Below are 18523 nucleotides of genomic sequence, written 5' to 3' on the forward strand. Positions count from 1 at the left end.
GTTGCATCATGGGTTTTCTTTGCTTGTGTTACAGCAGATGGGACTTTTCCGCTGGGCATGTTTTGGGTGTTTTGTATAGGATTATGAAGTGATGAGGGAGCTTCTAGTGCGTAGTATGTTGGCTCTTCTGACACAAACAAATTATTTTCCCATGGAATTGACTGCTTTGTATGGTTCTCTTGAGTATTAAGTAGCTTGAAATAAAAAATGGAATAAGTAGGTTTATTCCACTAAATAATCAAACATATATGGAAATCTTTTTGAAAAATAAATTTTAAAAAGTTCTTATGAAGAACTGCCTCATCCATTAATTTTGTATTTACATGATTAATGCCTTATTTGTTGGCTGTATTTGTTACTTCCCTTTCTGGCAAGGTAAGTAATTCTTATAATAGGTATCTTACTATACAAATATAGGTGAAAGAACATTTTTTCAAGTTTGAAGACGATCTTAAAGAAAGTGTTAATCAGTCTATATGAAATAGTGAATTTGCTCAAAATGCACAAGAATTTATAGTTGTATACATCATTTTACTGTTACATGCATCTATTTAAAATTGATACATGCACATACAAATAGCAATAACCTTGCAGTGAAAAGGCCAAAAACTTGTATCATACCAAAAGAAGGAAATGCTTAATGTCTAATCTGATCTTGCTCTGTACACTCTATTTGACTCATAAATGGGTAAGTTGCATTATCTATGATAGCTGATATGGTACAGCACTTGTTTCAGAGCAGAGGGGTCCAAGGTTGGAAACCATGAACATGTGTCTTGATGACCTCAGATTATACATTTTTTGAAACTGAATAAATGTGTACAAGTATGGAATCTTGTCCATGTATTTAACTATACACAATATAGTGATTAATCTAGTATTTAGGCAGAGCAGTATTATCTACATCAGGGCTTTCATGCGGCCCGCCAAGGGGTTTCATGCGGCCTAGGAACAAGTCATCATTAGCACTGACTCTGTTTATCTTACTCTGTTTATCAAATAAATGTGCTTCTTTTGAAGTTTAAGTTTTCAAATATTAACAACATATTAACAACTGAAAATTAATTAGATGTTATTTAGAAAAACCTTTTGTTTTTGCTATTTCAGATATTAATTATTTTACTTAATGAACTATGCGGCCCGCGACAAGGTGTAAATTTGTGTATGCGGCACTTGCACTGGAAAGTTTGCCCACCTCTGATCTACATATATACTAGTGAAATCACTATAATTTTTTTTAGGTCACTTAGTGCTTGTTTGTATCTACAGATCACATGTATTCTAAGCTGCTGCCTGTACATCACTTCATTCTATACTATTTTATTATGAAATCAGAAGTCTAAGCATGACATGAAAAAGGAAGATCTGTGCTACTCACAATGGGCCTGCTTCTAATATCAGTATAACTGAAAGTCCTTTCCATTTCTATATATCTTAAAAAGAAAAAAGTCATTTTGCATCATCTGTCATTTGCAGAAGAATAATTACCTCAAATCACTCTAAGTGTGCATGGTCACAGTTCCTATCAACATCAAAATGATTGCACATGGCAGAAAGGTAGGACTGAACCTCTGGATTTATTAAAAGGCAGTACATCTTCAAGACATTTGTTCATGGAATTGGAATATATATATATATATATATATATATATATATATATATATATATATATATATATATATATATATATATATATATATATATATATAGTCATCAATATTATTTGTTGACTCATTTTACATTATATGGCATTGATAGATACAAATTACAGGATATATAGTTGTATTTATTGTTGTATGAGATGAATATATATATATATATATATATATATATATATATATATATATATATATATATATATATATATATCATTCATTTAATTTAGAAAGGATTTTTGAAAATGTGTTTAAATAGATAAAATAGGAGTGGTTATTATATTTGTTAAGAGATAAAGCAAATCTGGTAACTTTGTTCTCTCCAGATATATAGTTTTATTAATGTCCTGTTGTATGACCCTCCATGTTTCTGTGAATAATGTATCCTCTTGTGAATCACTGCCAACAGTGGAAGGGCTGGAAAACTGGTTCATGAGCACTGTATAGAGCATTTCTTGACTGGTTTTACAGGCTGCAAAGCCTCTATTTTCTGCTTCCCAGCCTTATTTGATGATGGTGTCACCTTTTATTTTTTCTTCCTTACAACTTCATTCCCTGCCTCTTTCTGTGTTTTACTTTCTCCTAATTTTGTCTGTCTCTTTTCTCTTCCTCTTTCCAGAAGCACAAATATCCTCAGAGTTGTTTTTGACTTGTCAAGCTCAAACAGATCATCTGGAATTTCTCCTTCATACTTTGGCTTGAAGGATTTGACAGCAGATTCATAAGCTCCCTTGGCAAATTTCTTGAGCACTGCTTAATTATCTAAAACAATTTATCTTTTATGAATGTCTTTTTTTATCATGTTTGGTTTTTTACATATTTTTTTTCTTTTACGAAGAAATGATTTTAATGATTTTTTTTTCTATAAATATGACTCATTTAAAAAAAAAGTGGCAAAAATATGTACATGTAAAAATAGTGATAACTGTCTCAGCACCCCTGCAGCAGTGGTAAATTATGACTGTTCTGGTAAAGCACCATTGCACTGGTCTGACTGTAATATGATATTTAACAAGCACCACAATGGTATTTTGATTAAAAAATTTCTTACTTGGTTCTTAAAATTCTAAGCTTCTCAGTCAACAATTTCCCACAATGAAATTTTCTTTAATCAGCTTAAAATGGCTGTAACCTAAGTGCTGATGGTCAGACGGGTGTTATATACATTCTCATAATGTACAATACTTAAGAATGTGTTTGATGTTCATCAATCTATGTCTATGTGTTGTATATGTCATATATGTATATGTCCATATCTCTACTGTATTTTTCTCTCCCTAGAGTAGCGCATACCCAGGTCAAAGCTTTGCTACACTGTTGCCAATGTCCAGTACCGCGATGTCACCTCACCTGTTCCGTTCCTATTGTCGCTGTACAACACCCCCACTTTTCCTTGACGTTATACAGGCCCACTATTCCCCATGTTCAATTTCCCTGGACGCTAAACGTGCCCAGGGGTCAGTAAAAGTCTTGACGCTAAACGTACATACGACCTTTTTGACTGGGATTTCCATTGACGCTGAAGTGCCCCACTGTACTACTCACATTTTATAACCAACTTGATTTTCTCTACTCGATACTCGTTATACTCACTTTTTCTACTGGATACTTGCTTTGTACAACTCGAGGCTTGCCTTTATAATCAAATACTCTATTCGATACCGGCCTTTCTCTACTGCATACATTTTTCACCTCGTTCCTGGCTTTTCAATACTCAATACTCCCTTTTGTTGACTCGATATTTGCTATTAGAAACAAGAGCCCATTGTATAGACTGTACGGAAATAATTCCAGAAATCTAAGATAGTTTCTTCATTTTAGTCGCTGAGTGTTGAGCCCATCTCTTGTGTTCTTGATTGATAATAAGATTTTCAAATGGGTTACAGTGCTGGCTATACTGGAAGTCAGATTGGCACAATTTTAATTTGTGACCAACTAAACAGCTTTATAGATCTTTTTTGCGACAATCCCATTTCAACGTGATCATGTATTCAGGAGGATCAGTGATAACATGATTATCAAGATTGTCATGGATGCGTACATATTGTATGTGAGGTTAGCACTATCCATTTTCATTTTAGGCCAAATTGATATTATAAGAAGTCATTTGGTAAAACACCGTGTTAGCATGAGGATCCATTGCAAAGGAGCTGCAATAACAAAGTTTTTAAGATGTCTATAATTGTGAAGTTATTTGATGCCTAATCGACATTTTTAGATATGACCAAGCAGTCAACATAAGAACTCTTTTGTTGGTATTACCATCGATCTAAGAAGATTAGTATTTATAAGAGTTTCAACATGGTCAATAAGGTGGCCATATTGGATGTCAGGTTAGCACCGTTTTTAATATCAACTTGTCATCCAATGAGTCTCTGTGAAAACACCATATAGATTTAGCCGTCGATCTATGGCACCAGGTTCATTTAAAAACAGCGAGATAATTGCCATACCTTCAGGTGAAAACTATTTGTCGATATGATTTTCTTTTCATGAGTAGTAATAGCAAGATTTTAAGATTGCTGCCGAAGCAGCCATATTGGATGTCACAGCAGTACTATTTACATTTGAGCCCATCCACACATCATGAGATGTCATTCAGTGAAACACAATGTTGATATGACAATCCACTCTTGGGAAGTGCGTGTATTATAACAAGTTTTTCAAGATGGTTGCCATAATCATATTGCGTCTCAGGTCGATACCAATTTGCATTGATTACACATTAGAAAACAACTCTTCTGGTAAAAACGCCATGTTGGTGTGATTTTGACTTCATTAGGTGTACCAATAACAAGATTTTCAAAACGGTGGCCAAGATGGACATATTTGTTGTTATATCGGCACCATTTTCATTATGACTAGATATCATTAAAGCGTTTTTAGTAAAATAAACCGCTGGTATGACCATTTACTCAGGACGAGTAGCAATAACGCGACTTTTCAAGATGGCCACTATAATAGCCATATTAGATGTCCGAAGTACGCAGTTTTCATTTAGACCCAAGGAGACATTATAAGGACTGTTACAATGAAAATGATATGTCAATATCGTGTTCCCTTGAAGAGAAGCAGCAATAACTAGCCGATGTGGCAGCTATATTGGATATGCGAGCGGCACTATTATCCTCTGTGAGTAACTAGACCATGGGATAAATAATATGGAAATCCTTAAAGTCGTCTAGGAGGGGGAGCGATAACAAACTTGTGCTATCAGACGGACAGTTGATAGACAACATGCCATCTCGCAATCTCATGGTTTATGACTAGTTGTGCTTTGAAAGAAACAAAAGTAATGTATATATGGTTACAGGATGAGGACGTAAATAGCTCTTGTTATGACCCAGTGATATATGTTGACACCTGGGTAATTGATCATGTAACTAAACGGTTAATTTAAATTTATGTCGAATGAAAAGTGCCCCAATCCCCATTGTCATCATCAACACTTCAAGTGTTGGCACAATCTCCGCTCATTGCACCAACATTAACCTAATCTGTCTTTAACACTGTTGTAGTTTAAGGATGTTACGCACGTGCATATGGGCAATGTCCGTGTGGACTGATGGACTGTATCACAAAATTGTATAAATAGCAGTAGCAATATGCGCGTACTTGGGATTATAAAGGGTCTGTACAGGTGGTCATAGGTTAACATACAGCAGACGCTTGGGATCATATCATATCATATGATATAGGTGCCAATAGGTTTAACATAGATAAAGAAACAAACACATGTACAAATCACAGAACACACACATGGCAATCATGAAGTAGAATCTCATTTTTAGAGAATTGATTGACCTTGAATAGGGCCGTTGGGGTTTGTTCACCAAAGAAGTACACGAGCTGATGTGTTAACTCAAATCCATTCGAGCGATTTCGAAGAGGACATGAGTGAACCTTAATCAGTATCTTCCACTTTTGCCACAAGACCAAGAGAGTTATCCCCAAACAAAATCGTTTGGTAACTCCCGAAAATATTTATTTCATTCGAAAGAGGCCAAAATTAACAAGTTCTCTTAGAAACAAAAGTGAACATGACATTTAAACCAATGGTAGAAACAGTGGTAGAAAACCCGACACAGAGAAAAACCAAGTTAGGGATTGTACTGTCGTATACCTTGAAACATTGTACAGACTTCATGGGGCAGACTCTGATAAAGTATCTTGTTCTCCGACCTTGTTATTTGCAGCTTTGGCAGTTTTGATTTGTGTATTATTGATGTACATAATCATTAACCTCTTAGCTGTTTATGAATTTTAATATTTTTATATTTATTTGACAATAAATTAAACGTGTCTTAAAGTTTCAGATCTCTTGCATCGTCAATGGTATTCACAGAATTCTTAATAACACATCTATGTCTAAGTCTTCCTATTACTCCGCTACCTCTGCTCTCAAAGTGATTGACAAAATGTTAGATCTTCAAAGTCGGTAGGCACTGACTCTTCGCCATGCATTTAACATGTTGATTTCTGGATCGAGTGCTTCAGGCAAAAATGAGTTTTTCAAACGTGATCGAACACAGAGATCATATGTTTGTTCGTCCACCCCATCGTATCGTGTGGTGTTACAAAAAGTGGCAACCGGCTTACACCATTCTTCAAGAAAGTGAAGGAGATTCCAGTGTGTGTCGAAGTCATTCCTTGCTAAGACGATGGGATGGTGTCTGCTTGAGTGAAACATATCTGATCTTCTTTGATGATATGTTCGAAGAAGACGAAGAAGAAATTAAACTTTGGTTTATTCGCGTAGGGCATCATCGTAATGCCACTATCATTTAGATTATACACAATTTGTTTCAACAAAGTAAATTATTTCGTACCACCAGTTTCAGTGCCCATTACATGGTCTTGTTTAAAAGTCCAAGAAAAAGTCTCAGGTAAAAGTGTTAGCCAAATAGTTAGGAATTATGGGACTGAATTACACATACGACGATGCCACTTTAACACCCAAAGTATATTTACTCGTCGATTTAAAACCCACCAACCCCGATTATTTGAGATTTGTCCCATATGTTTCACCACTGCTGCCATGAAGGAAGGATCGACATTTACATGTCCCCATCAGCATACAAGTATGAAAACATCATACTCTTCTTTTCTGTCCAACTGTCTTCATCGACATGACTTCATTTCAACCTCATCTTCAAGCCAAATTGTTTCTGCACAGTCGCGTAAAAATGCATAAATTCGTGCTCATTTGTTTGAAGCCAGTCTCAAAGATGTTTTACAGTGTTTTCCATTGAGATCGCGTCAATTAATTCAAGGCATCATATACATTCCCCAACAAGCAAACGCTTTTTAAAAAAAAAACATAAAGTGCTCTTGTTACTACTGGTAGATCCAAGAATCGATACTCAGACCAAGAAACATATCATTTTAGAACCTTGTGACATCAGTTTTCTGGCGGTGTCATTATTCGTGTCCTCTTAAAATGGGACAATAAAACCCTTAAAACAACCAAGAAAACGTCTCCCAAAAACAGCATCTAAAGTAGAAGAGCTATAGTGCCACGGCCATTACACATCACAAGAAAAAGAAAATCTCCAAGAAGAAAAGTTCAAAGAAAAAGTCATATCCCACTGCTACTCGGACGCAAAAGTACTCCCGAAAACAACGCCACTTGGTGACACTGCGGTCCCCAACCATTTCTACTTGATCGTTGACCACGATGTCTGCCAAACGCTTCTTTCCTCACCCAATACCAATGTCCAAGACAAAACAGCAAGGTTACAAAGTTCACTTGATGTATTCAAACAAGAACTGTCAAGACTTAGTCCGTTGAAAAGACATAAAAGTCGAGTGTTGCCCATAATATGAGGTACCGACAGTCAGTGGAAACAAATTCCAGGTTTCCTCCCAGGTTTCAATGACTGTCGGAGTGGCCAGTCTCTCTTGATAAAGTGGGAATCTCTCGCACGACTATTCCATTCGCAGACAAAACAGCAGTAAGTTGTGTATCTAGTCTGCAGACCAAGCAAGAGAGCAAAACCCTTCAAATCGCCACAAAGCTGCCTGATGTTGGTCATAGTTTATTTTAAGCACGTCAACAATTGTTTCATGTTTTCATAGGTTTCTTTCATATGGACTGCATGATCAACTGAAATTGATGGCAAAACATTACCATTGTGCAGCAAATCAGATTTAAGACGCGTCTTAGGTGAATCAGTAAATATTCTCCACTTATTTGTATCATGAACGATGTTGAGGGCTGCCATAAACCATCGATGTTGCTGCAGGTTACGAGATCGCCTACCTTGAAGAATAACGGGACTAGATCCTGCCATAAGATTCCACTGCTGTAGTCTGGGGCCAAACAGATCTGCCTTACTCTTGAATACTTCCAAATCCCTGACAAGACCATTATGTTCACCTTGTGTTATTAGATGTGGTTCATAGGAGGAGGATGGGGAAACATGGGTCATGTGACATTGATGGTTCAGGACTAGAAGTTTAATTCTCATCCTGTTCCTCGTTTGATTAATAAGTATTATGGTGCATCAAGAACAAGCAGTCCTTCTCCATGGGGTACTGGGCCTATAGCTGATGCAATGGTTGGATAATGCACAACTCACTTATGTCGTTGATACATCTTTCCCAGCTTGAGGCACCATGCAGAAGTAACAATTGCTGATATAATATTTTGGCTCTCTCCAAATCATTAGCACTGCAAAAAGCACAGATTTCCTTTGTCTGTTCAACCACTGGCGAAGATTCGTTTGCATAGGTATTGCATCATATATGTGGGGCCCTTCTCCTGTCGAAATCTCCAATTTTGCAGCAAATTAAGATGTTAAGCGTTCTTAACTATAATGAATTTACTGCGTTTTTGTTGTGCAAATGTCTCTTCACCACAAGTTTAGCAGAAGCTACACGCATTGTTCACACACGTACGAGGCATCTCTATTCCGTTTTGCTAACCAGAAATGTGTGCCTTTGCAAAATCAAACACTGACAAATAAGAAACGATGACACTGTATGATATCTAGAGCTGATATACAGCAAATTTGTTCAGCAGAGCGATGTAAGCTTAGTTACGACTGCATCATCCATGACTTCTAGGAATAACATGAAACAATTCATATCATGTATAACGCAATACCAGCTTCAGATTGCATAATTCCTTGTTTGTCCTAAAAAGCACGTACTGTCCGAACACAGCCATATATTTATTCAAAGATCCAGTCAAAGAAGTATTTAGACATTTCTGGTTTAGAGTGAGATCCCATCCATTTATAGCTCACTTGTCCTCCACGATTACCAAGTCAAGGGTCGTGTATACTGACCCAGCATCGTATCATTAAAACTAGAGCCAATCAACAACTGTAAGGTCGTTTTCGTTCTCAGTGACCCAGAAGTAGTAAAGTTTGACAATATTTATTTCGGAATAATTTTGGCTTTAATAAAACACATACACCGAATTTCGATGATATTTATATATTCTAATATTATTTATTCATCTTTATGAAGTCTGTATTTCTACCTTTTTATCGGAATATTTAAAGCATTGCAAATACACGTAACAGTAGTAATTGTTGGAAAATAAATATCACATAAACGAGATAAAATAAGGTTTTTATTCATACAATGTGGAAACAAGGATATCATTAACGAATCTTCTTGTTTGTTTTCGAAGACAATAAGTATGACAAAGTTTTCAAAACTAACCTTTTCGCATATAAACAATGACATTTGGAATAATGTTGGCTTTAGACCATTGTAATAAAACATATAAACCGAATTTTGATGATATTTAAATATTCTAATATTATTTATTCATCTTTATGAAGTCTGTATTTCTACCTTTTTATCGGTATATTTAAAGCATTGCAAATACACGTAACAGTAGCTTGTGGAAACAAGGATATCATTAACGAATATTCTTGTTTGCTTTCGAAGACAATAAGTATGACAGAGTTTCCAAAACTAACCTTTTCGCATATAAACAATGACAATTTAGGTTTATAATGATCATAAAGATGAAATAAGTAAAGAATATTCAATAAAAAATATACAAGTTTAGGTCAGTCAGTGCGAAATGCATGTAAAAGGAATCAACAAAAGTGATGGACAATTGATTAAAATTGCGATGAGGTTTTCATACATGTGGATAGGAATGACGAAAATTAGTAGAATAAAGTACATAGAGTTTTGCAAAACTCGTGTGTTGTACAAGTAAACAATACAATAACAACAAAGATTTTTGTAACCTTTACTAGGGTACAAAATCTGGCAAAAAGAGGACAATATGGGTACCATGCTAATTAAGATTTGCATTGCGTTTACAGCATCATCCAAATCAAATTTTATATTTAGTCTCTGAACATGATATTTCTATCTTAGAGATTGGTTTACAACTGTTTACTTCACAAGCAGCGATGTTACCTTAAAGCTCCCTATATAAAAGTAAACATACTGAAAACCAATCTATTGACAAACCTTATAACTTTGCCATTTTTCTTTAATGGACGTGGCACCCTTGCAGGAAGATATTCGGATATTTGTAAGTACATGTTGCTTACAACAAATGTACCAAACATAAAACGTGTTTGACTGAATTATCTGCAAAAATAAATCTTTTGGGTAAAATGTCGACTGACAGAGGAAGTATCACAATCGACAATAGAAAGATTGGGATATTCAGTAATGTTAAGGGAGCAGGCAGAGTATATAAAGGCAAAAACACAAGTTCACTATAGATAGCAATAACCTTTACAAACCTCTCATTAATGAGTAATACACATTAGGTACATTGTACATTCTTGAGGTAAGCAAAGGAATAACTAGCTAAGGACAATCGATTTTCTAATGCAATAATTTCATTCACACCCACTAAAACATGGCATGGACCACTTAGAATGTATGGTTTCCTTCGTCAGCAACATGAATTACTGGATTATCAATTCCATATTTGACGTCATTTGCGATATCATTCATTTGAAGCTCATGTTTCATTGACCCGTCATTCGGTCCCCACTCTGACGTTGGTGTTGTGATCGTTTTCAGCCTCTGAAAAATAGTTAATACGTCACAAAATTTTATACAATTACATATTAATACGTACTACTGAATTCGAAAAGAAACGCTGCTGAAATCTATCATCAAAGATGTATCTAGACTGATTTGTACATCCGTACTCAGTTGTGTTAAGAAATAAAATCTGAACCATTTGAGAGGCTGCAAGCCCATAAATGATAATTAAGAATCCAAAACACACATTGACATACACTGGAATAAGTTATGAATTATTCGCCATACAAATGAACATAAGCGGATTATATCACAAAAAATAAAACTTGCAACAAACATGGTATTGTCTCGAAGTTGTTATGTACACATGCGTTAAGAATACAATTTTTTTTTCATAACTAAAATGTCTTTAAAAATACAGCAGCATATATGTACGAAGGGCGGTATGCGAGTAAATATGTTATGATTCCTGATGGCACATACATTAATTTATGGACACACGGTATATATGAAATGCAGTATTTGCAATTTTTGCTTCATAGTTCTCCTTTAGTATAAACCAGAGAAATCAGTATGATCTTTTCTGACAATAGGGAAGGAGGTGCAACAGGAAGTAAGATTATAGACTTTCCAGAAATATGCACGTATTTAAAGTGTGTGTGTGTGTGTGTGTGTGTGTGTGTTGTTAATCCTTAGGATTTGGCACGTTGCTTACCTGCCACAAACTTCCCGTCGCCTGAAACAACAGCTTGTATACGAACATTAGCGGAATCGGGCACATGACAAAGGCGGTAATAGCCCAACCAATACTCTGAGCAAACTCTGGGAAGACATCATTTTCAACCTTGGGAGGACTGTGTTTCACCATACGGTATATAAACAGTAGCTGCGTAGAGAAATGGCTAGAGTAAAATCTGATTATGTGGCTCGTCTGGCATACAACTACTTGTGGCATTTTCATGTTTAACGAAAGGACTACAGATTATGTTAAAATCTTATACAATTCCATTGAAAAACAATTTGGAATTTACTTGATAAGAAAACATTCTGATTATATCGATTTTTGGAAACTAATCATAACTTGATGAATTTTAGTTTTAATTTGAGAACTTTCATTGAGACACACAAACACACACACCCAACAACAAAAACAATAGCGCTCCACAACGTTTGTATCGTGGACATTTGCAATTATCTCGAATTCCAAAATAAAGTCTCGTCTTATAATCGAAGGCATGTTTTCAAATACATACACGGTTTGCATTGAAAGATCGAGTAAATATAATTAGTAATGTCACGTGTTTCTAATAATTCTGATTGGGCGTAGCAGAAACTGTTTCGTCAAATGTGATATTCACAACGCCGGGCGACCCATCCCTGTCTGCAGTAATAACAAAAACAGTAATCTGACCGTCCCCACAATATAAAACAGTTAGTTATCTAGTTTCGGGAAAACACAGTAGCAGCTCTAGCATGTTTTGCCTAAACATGACAGACGCAAACTCCTCGTCAATCAGAAACGATAATATACTGCTATTTATATATTGATCAGCAAATCTAATAGTGTATTAAATAGTACGCTATAATTTTCACGCCCCAGATTGTTTAAATTTAGTTGTATTTGCTTGTGTTTTTAGTTTGTTTCTTTGTATTTTGTTCAGACAGTATCGACTATACTGAATAACCTGTAGCTTTTGTGTCACATTTCGTTAACATGTTAAGACTAATGTATCACGTTTCCCGTGGAAATAACTGCTGCGATTTCGACATTTAAAGTTTTGTTACAGTTTTAGAAAGTCATATTCAGGAAAGTGGGGGAATGTGGGTAAGATACTGAATTCCGCAAAACGCTTATATCAATATTGTACTCATTCATAAATTTAGCTTTATCCCCTGTTGGTTTGGGGATATAAAATAGGCCCAGTCAAACTGAGATTAAATACTATACCAGAGTTGATGTGGCAAATATATAACATACACCTCACCATGTGATACAAGTTCTAAAACCTGAGAAAAGATAGTCAACAATAGTACTTGAAAAATGATTCTTCCTGAACATTGTTCTTGACTATGTGCATCTTGTTAAAGAAAGGAAGACATAAAGAAAGACGGCATCTAAGTCGAAGAAGTGGAAATGAACATACAGTATCGCCCCTTCCCCCCAAGTTCTCTCTCTCTCCTTACCTAAATAAGGAAAGGAAGACATAGAAAAAGACGGCATCTAAGTCGAAGAAGTGGAAATGAACATATAGTATCGCCCCTTTCCCCCAAGTTCTCTCTCTCTCTCTCTCTCTCTCTCTCTCTCTCTCTCTCTCCTTACCCCAATATGGAAAGGAAGACATAAAGAAAGACGGCATCTAAGTCGAAGAAGTGGAAATGAACATATAGTATCGCCCCTTCCCCCCAAGTTCTCTTTCTCTCCTTACCTCAATAAGGAAAGGAAGACATAAAGAAAGAAGGTATCTAAGTCGAAGAAGTGGAAATAAACATATAGTATCGCCCCTTCCCCCCCAAGTTCTCTCTCTCTCTCTCTCTCTCTCTCTCTCTCTCTCTCTCTCTCTCTCTCTCTCTCTCTCCTTACCCCAATAAGGAAAGGAAGACATAAAGAAAGAAGGCATCTAAGTCGAAGAAGTGGAAATGAACATATAGTATCGCCCCTTCCCCCCAAGTTCTCTCTCTCTCCTTACCCCAATAAGGAAAGGAAGACATAAAGAAAGAAGGCATCTAAGTCGAAGAGGTGGAAATGAACATATAGTCCCCCCTCCATTTATCTCTCTCTCTCTTACCCCAATAAGGACAGGAGCACAGAAGGCCCAACAGAAGGCCTAGTACCAGGAAGGCCTTGGTGGACTGCCGAGCATATACGTCACATCTTTAACAAATCTTCTGATCCCTGAAAGGTGTCAAGAAACTTCTCCCTCTCTCTCTCTCCTTACCCCAGTATGAACAAGTCGACGTTAGTCTCTCTCTGTCTCACTCTCTGTCTCTCTGTCTCTATCTCCTTCTCTATCCTTACCCCAATAAGGACAGGAGCACAGAAGGCCCAGCAGAAGGCCCAGTACCAGGAAGGCCTTGGTGGACTGCCGAGCATATACGTCACATCTTTAACAAATCGTCTGATACCTGAAAAGTTTCCATAGATCTGGCGTGAACAGACACTACTAGAATTACACTACGATTCCTATATGATTACGAGGTTTATTATGTGGCGAGTTAAGAGAGTAGCTTTCGTAATGTTAATGTGAACATAAAAGCAGAACATTCGCATACAGGGTGAGTACTGATTTTATTTTAGTCATGTCATTTCTGGGAAGTCTCACGTGAGTACCAGGCATGGATGTTTTGACTGAAACTGGATGAGTATTTTTGTCGTCAGAGGGGCAGCAAAATGAGATAATTTAAATAAGGCAGAATACAGTATAAAGCTACAATGATAAGTTGTGCGTGTCTATTGACATGTTCAGGACATTGAATACTTACGACTTTAGTGACCTATCCGTATGTCAGCGGTTCTAGAATACTAATACTCTGGATTTGCTTTTTGTCGGAAGATGGATAGTTTCCTGCTGCTGAAAAACTGCTCATTGTGATTACTGCCGATGTAAAACTAACGATCATACATGATTTCATCTTTTGTTGTTTGCAAATGTTTGACGGAGCCCTCAGGTCTTTCTACGTGTTGCGGAGAACCTTTGCACACATCAACTGTGTATGGTCCCTATAGTCAAACTTAAAGAACCAATAATGTCTCCTACCTTAAATATGTTCAGCATGTATTAGGTTTTCTAATTTCATGGTGGTTTTTTTCATCTTCTGATCGTATCATTTAGGTGTTGTCTAATGCTGTAAAGCACGTAGAGCTTATACAGATTAAGCTCTATATAAAGTCTTTAGTAGTAGTAGTAGTAGTAGTAGTTGTTGTTGTTGTTGTTGTTGTATACAAGCTTTAAAGGTGGCAACTGTCACAGAGTAGTATATGACTGATCATGAGATAATGTATTTTATTAAAGAGACTTCCATACTTTTTGTCCATGCCTCTTCCTCGTTATACACACAAGAGGAAGCACATTTGTACTCGATATATTTGAAATTTCTGTTTTATATATTTACCAAAACACTTTGGTGAGTGATTTTGTAGGAAATTTTTCCGTTTACAGTCCTATTCTTCTTCATTAAAGTGATATCTGGGCTGATCATTTTGATGATTCGGTTTCTCCGTTGTCTATCGAACGAAAAGTAGATAGATGTTGATGGTTCTGAGGCTATTTTAGAATGGGTGGCTTAAAGGTTAGAGGACACAACTCCCATCTCTGCTCTAGCTGAAACACGCTTAGTACTTTCGTAGAATCGTGTAACCTCGTAAAGTGTAAGCTATTACATGAAAATACAGAATCAGTAATATGTCATTCGTTGTCGTCATCGTTATCTTCGTAGCGGTATGAACGGTAGAAGGAATATATGTGGTTGTAATTTTAATAGTACCATAGCAGTAGTACTGTCAATTGTAGAAGTTCTAACAGGTGGTATTGGTAGTGGTGCAATCGTGATGGTGCTGTTGGTCGAGATGTTCTGGATCATAATAATCTGTAACTGTCCCCAATTCATTCACAACATTTACACTGATATAGAGGACTATAAATAAATGACGAATTATAAATTTTGTCACATTTTCCTTGATGTTTGGCAAGTCAATATGATTGCTCAGATAAAAAGAAAAGCTTTCAAAGCTTAAAATAGCAAGCTCCTATGCCTCAGGCTTGCACCTTCTTTCGCGTATATAGAAAAGAACAAAACGACAACAAAGAAAATTGTCTTGCAAACTTACCATAAACCCAAAACACAGCAATACATTCGCATGTGGCTAGGAATAACACAGAAAAGTCTGCACCATAACTATCCAAGAGTGTCACGATGTAGTCTCCAGCCTATAGAAAATAAATATTTTCCATACAAAATCTGAATATAGATCACTCAAAGCCTGAATGCTTCCAGTTTTTATACCTCTTGTGTGAATACTAGCAAATCTAAATACAGGATTTATCACGTGAATTGACCTACTGAGGATAAAAAACGCGGTTCATAAAATTAACTGAAATAACGCTTGATTTTATTTAGTTTACAATACGCCTTAATCAGACTTTCTTGTATAATGTATATGTATGACTCTTGTTCAAGCACTGACGTTTGCATTGGCTGGTTTTAAGCAGCGCTTATACAACATTATTAGCTAAGTGTTTTTCGCAAAGAAACACTGAGGCAGCCGATCAGTGCTGGCCGGAAAAGTATCGAACTCACGATTCGTTTATCTATATTGATACAGTCTGTTTTTATGATCTTTCTCTTTGGTAAAAGGTTTTAAACATATGAGTAAAATGTTATTCCATAACAGTATGATATTGAATGAGATTCCCTTCATTATGTTGGTCTATCTACCTGTCAATATATTTACTGTAGAAAGCATATAGTCAACAATAGCCTGTGTAATTGCGAAGTAAATAATTAATTGACGAATCCTCAACACCCACTTTATTATCTTTTCTGAAAGTTATGTGATAGGCTATAGAAGAATCAGAGTTTTATAACACATAGTATGGTTTTTCAATTTTACATTCGTGATATAAAGAGTAGAGACATTAAATTATGTATGTATATTAAAAATATTTAATTTCTCAGCATTTTTCTGAATTTATAAAATTTTAAGAAAATATGTTGGGCAAATGACTCATTAAAGACCCGAAAATGAAAGTGAAAATGAAATCAATCTTTATATTCAAAGCTATCCAACCCAAAATTTGTCTTCCAGTTCCATTCAAACTGTATCTCTATTTCATATTGAGCCTGAGCCTGTCGTAACTATTATTTGCGAGATGCCAACAGGGACGCATTATCATAGTTTCTTAAACAAACCATAGCATTTGCTTCATCAGCGGTGTTGGGTAATGTAACATAGAACAGGGTTGGTCCCGATAAAAATCATATGCTTCTTTAGAGTTTGCGATAATTAATATAATATACGAAGGTAACGCAGGATCACAAAAATGTGATTGTAATAGAATGTTAACGTGTTGAATGAAATTCATGTCTTGCTCGTAATGAGAACAAATCTCGAACTTAGAAACTAGCAGGGAACACAAGGTCACAGAGTTGACGTTAGCAGAAGACACGAAACACTTTCTGGAACCCGCTTTTAGATACATGACAATATCTAAACTACTACAAGAAAGCTGTATCTCATCTCTGTTATATGACTGAAATTCACATTTTTCTGATGAGCATTATTTATTTATTTATTATTATTAGTAGTAGTAGTAGCAGTAACAATATTAACAGTGGTTGTAGTAGTAGGGAGTTACACATTTTATTAAAAAAAACAAGCTGATATAAAAATTCAACTTGCGTTTGAGCATACCTAAAACGTAATATCCCAACATGAGTTAAAAAAAATAACATTGAACATGGGATGTTTAAAGGAAATTAAAACTGTTTGCCTTGATAAAATACTGGGCTCATCTCATCAACTTCATCACCAACAAAGCAAGCTAGCCTGTGTAATGATTTATTTATCCTCATAACTGTATGAGTGGTAAACACTTTTTTTATATATATCTATTAACCATTATCATCTAGCGACCTTTAAATCAGAAGTCGGGCAATTGGATTTTTACATTTGAGATCATTAATGCTGATGGTGGAGGCGGCGGTAAAATTTAAGGAAATATTATACCATATTTTAACTTACGGGTGTAACACAGGGCAGAGCAAGGAAAAAACATGCCACACCAAAGCCGACACACATGTAGCTCTTGTACTTCCGCAGTCTTGGAAACTCGTCGAGAATGCACGTGATTGTTGTTTCTAATAGTGCAAACTGAAAGAAATGCAATAGACAAATATCTAGTTCGACAGAACTTTTATGCAAGCAATATAAAAAGAAATAACACTAAAATCAACAAACTTTATATGGTTGAAAATTTTCAAGATACTAGATTGTTGATAAAATCTTGACCAGTGTGAATAAAAGAGAACCATTCACATTTACCGCAACATTTTTGAGACTTCTAAATAAATATAACAAGTAGCAACCAGTGTGAATCACAGGACACCAGTCTCGTTTACATCCACATTTATGATAGCAAATGAAACCAGTGACAACATATTGTCTCTGAGAGCTTGCTTGCTTATATAGATTTAAGAGAGCGAAAACAGAAAAGCACTAAACGTGACAGCCTTAGGAGCCGTGATATGATGATCGTATTCGGAAAATAATTCATAGATTTTCTTTTCCTACGTTAATACCTAATATATTGTGAGGTGCGGTACCAACACATATTTTAACGAGTGGCGAAACTTTTGTTGGAATGCACAATCAAGGGTCTCATGGCATGATGGAACATCTTATTTGTTTACATGTGAAAATATAAGGATATATTTTTCACACGTGAAAATGTAGGAATGAAAAAAAATATGAAAATCATTTCGCCAATAGGTCCCTATATTTCATAACTAAGAATATAATAAAACAAACTATAAAACAGTATGTAAAATTGGAAAATACAAGTGAGATGAAAGAGATTAGGTGTATCAAAGAACGCGGAAAGGATATTACAAATAAAATAGAATCCATGACAATGCTGACTTACACCCTACCTTTGATTTATTAAATACTAAGTGAAATTCAGTTTGATCAAAGATAAGATTGATGGAAATGCAACAAATGTGAGAAACGGTCGAATATATCAGCGCAGACTGTCCCGTAAGATATGTTACGTGGCTAAATTCAGAAGGTTGCGGTATAAGGAGAAACGTTCGTTATAGAGTTAGTAGAGTTAAAAGCCTAGCTTTCAAAACCGACCGGTTGGACTAAAAGAAAAACGTAGGTAATAGTTATGCAC

General features: G+C 35.8%; 1 protein-coding gene across 2 annotated transcripts in view; it reads right to left on the reverse strand.

The window, feature by feature from the left end:
* Positions 1-9224: 9224 nt before the first annotated feature.
* LOC149772787 (sodium- and chloride-dependent neutral and basic amino acid transporter B(0+)-like) overlaps positions 9225-18523 on the reverse strand; it is a 47072-nt gene continuing 37773 nt past the window's right edge. For both annotated transcript variants that reach the window (XM_089947299.1, XM_089947301.1), the window contains 5 exons: positions 17371-17499; positions 15457-15556; positions 13648-13754; positions 11347-11517; positions 9225-10670 (listed from right to left, as the gene is read on the reverse strand). In XM_089947299.1, the coding sequence (XP_089803425.1) occupies positions 10515-10670; positions 11347-11517; positions 13648-13754; positions 15457-15556; positions 17371-17499 (663 nt within the window). In that variant the 3' untranslated portion in view covers positions 9225-10514. The remainder of the gene's footprint in view (positions 10671-11346; positions 11518-13647; positions 13755-15456; positions 15557-17370; positions 17500-18523) is intronic.

The sequence above is a fragment of the Sinohyriopsis cumingii genome, unplaced genomic scaffold, assembly GCF_028554795.1.
Source record: "Sinohyriopsis cumingii isolate HCF-2022 unplaced genomic scaffold, ASM2855479v2 utg001176l, whole genome shotgun sequence".
In the NCBI taxonomy this organism is placed as follows: domain Eukaryota; kingdom Metazoa; phylum Mollusca; class Bivalvia; order Unionida; family Unionidae; genus Sinohyriopsis; species Sinohyriopsis cumingii.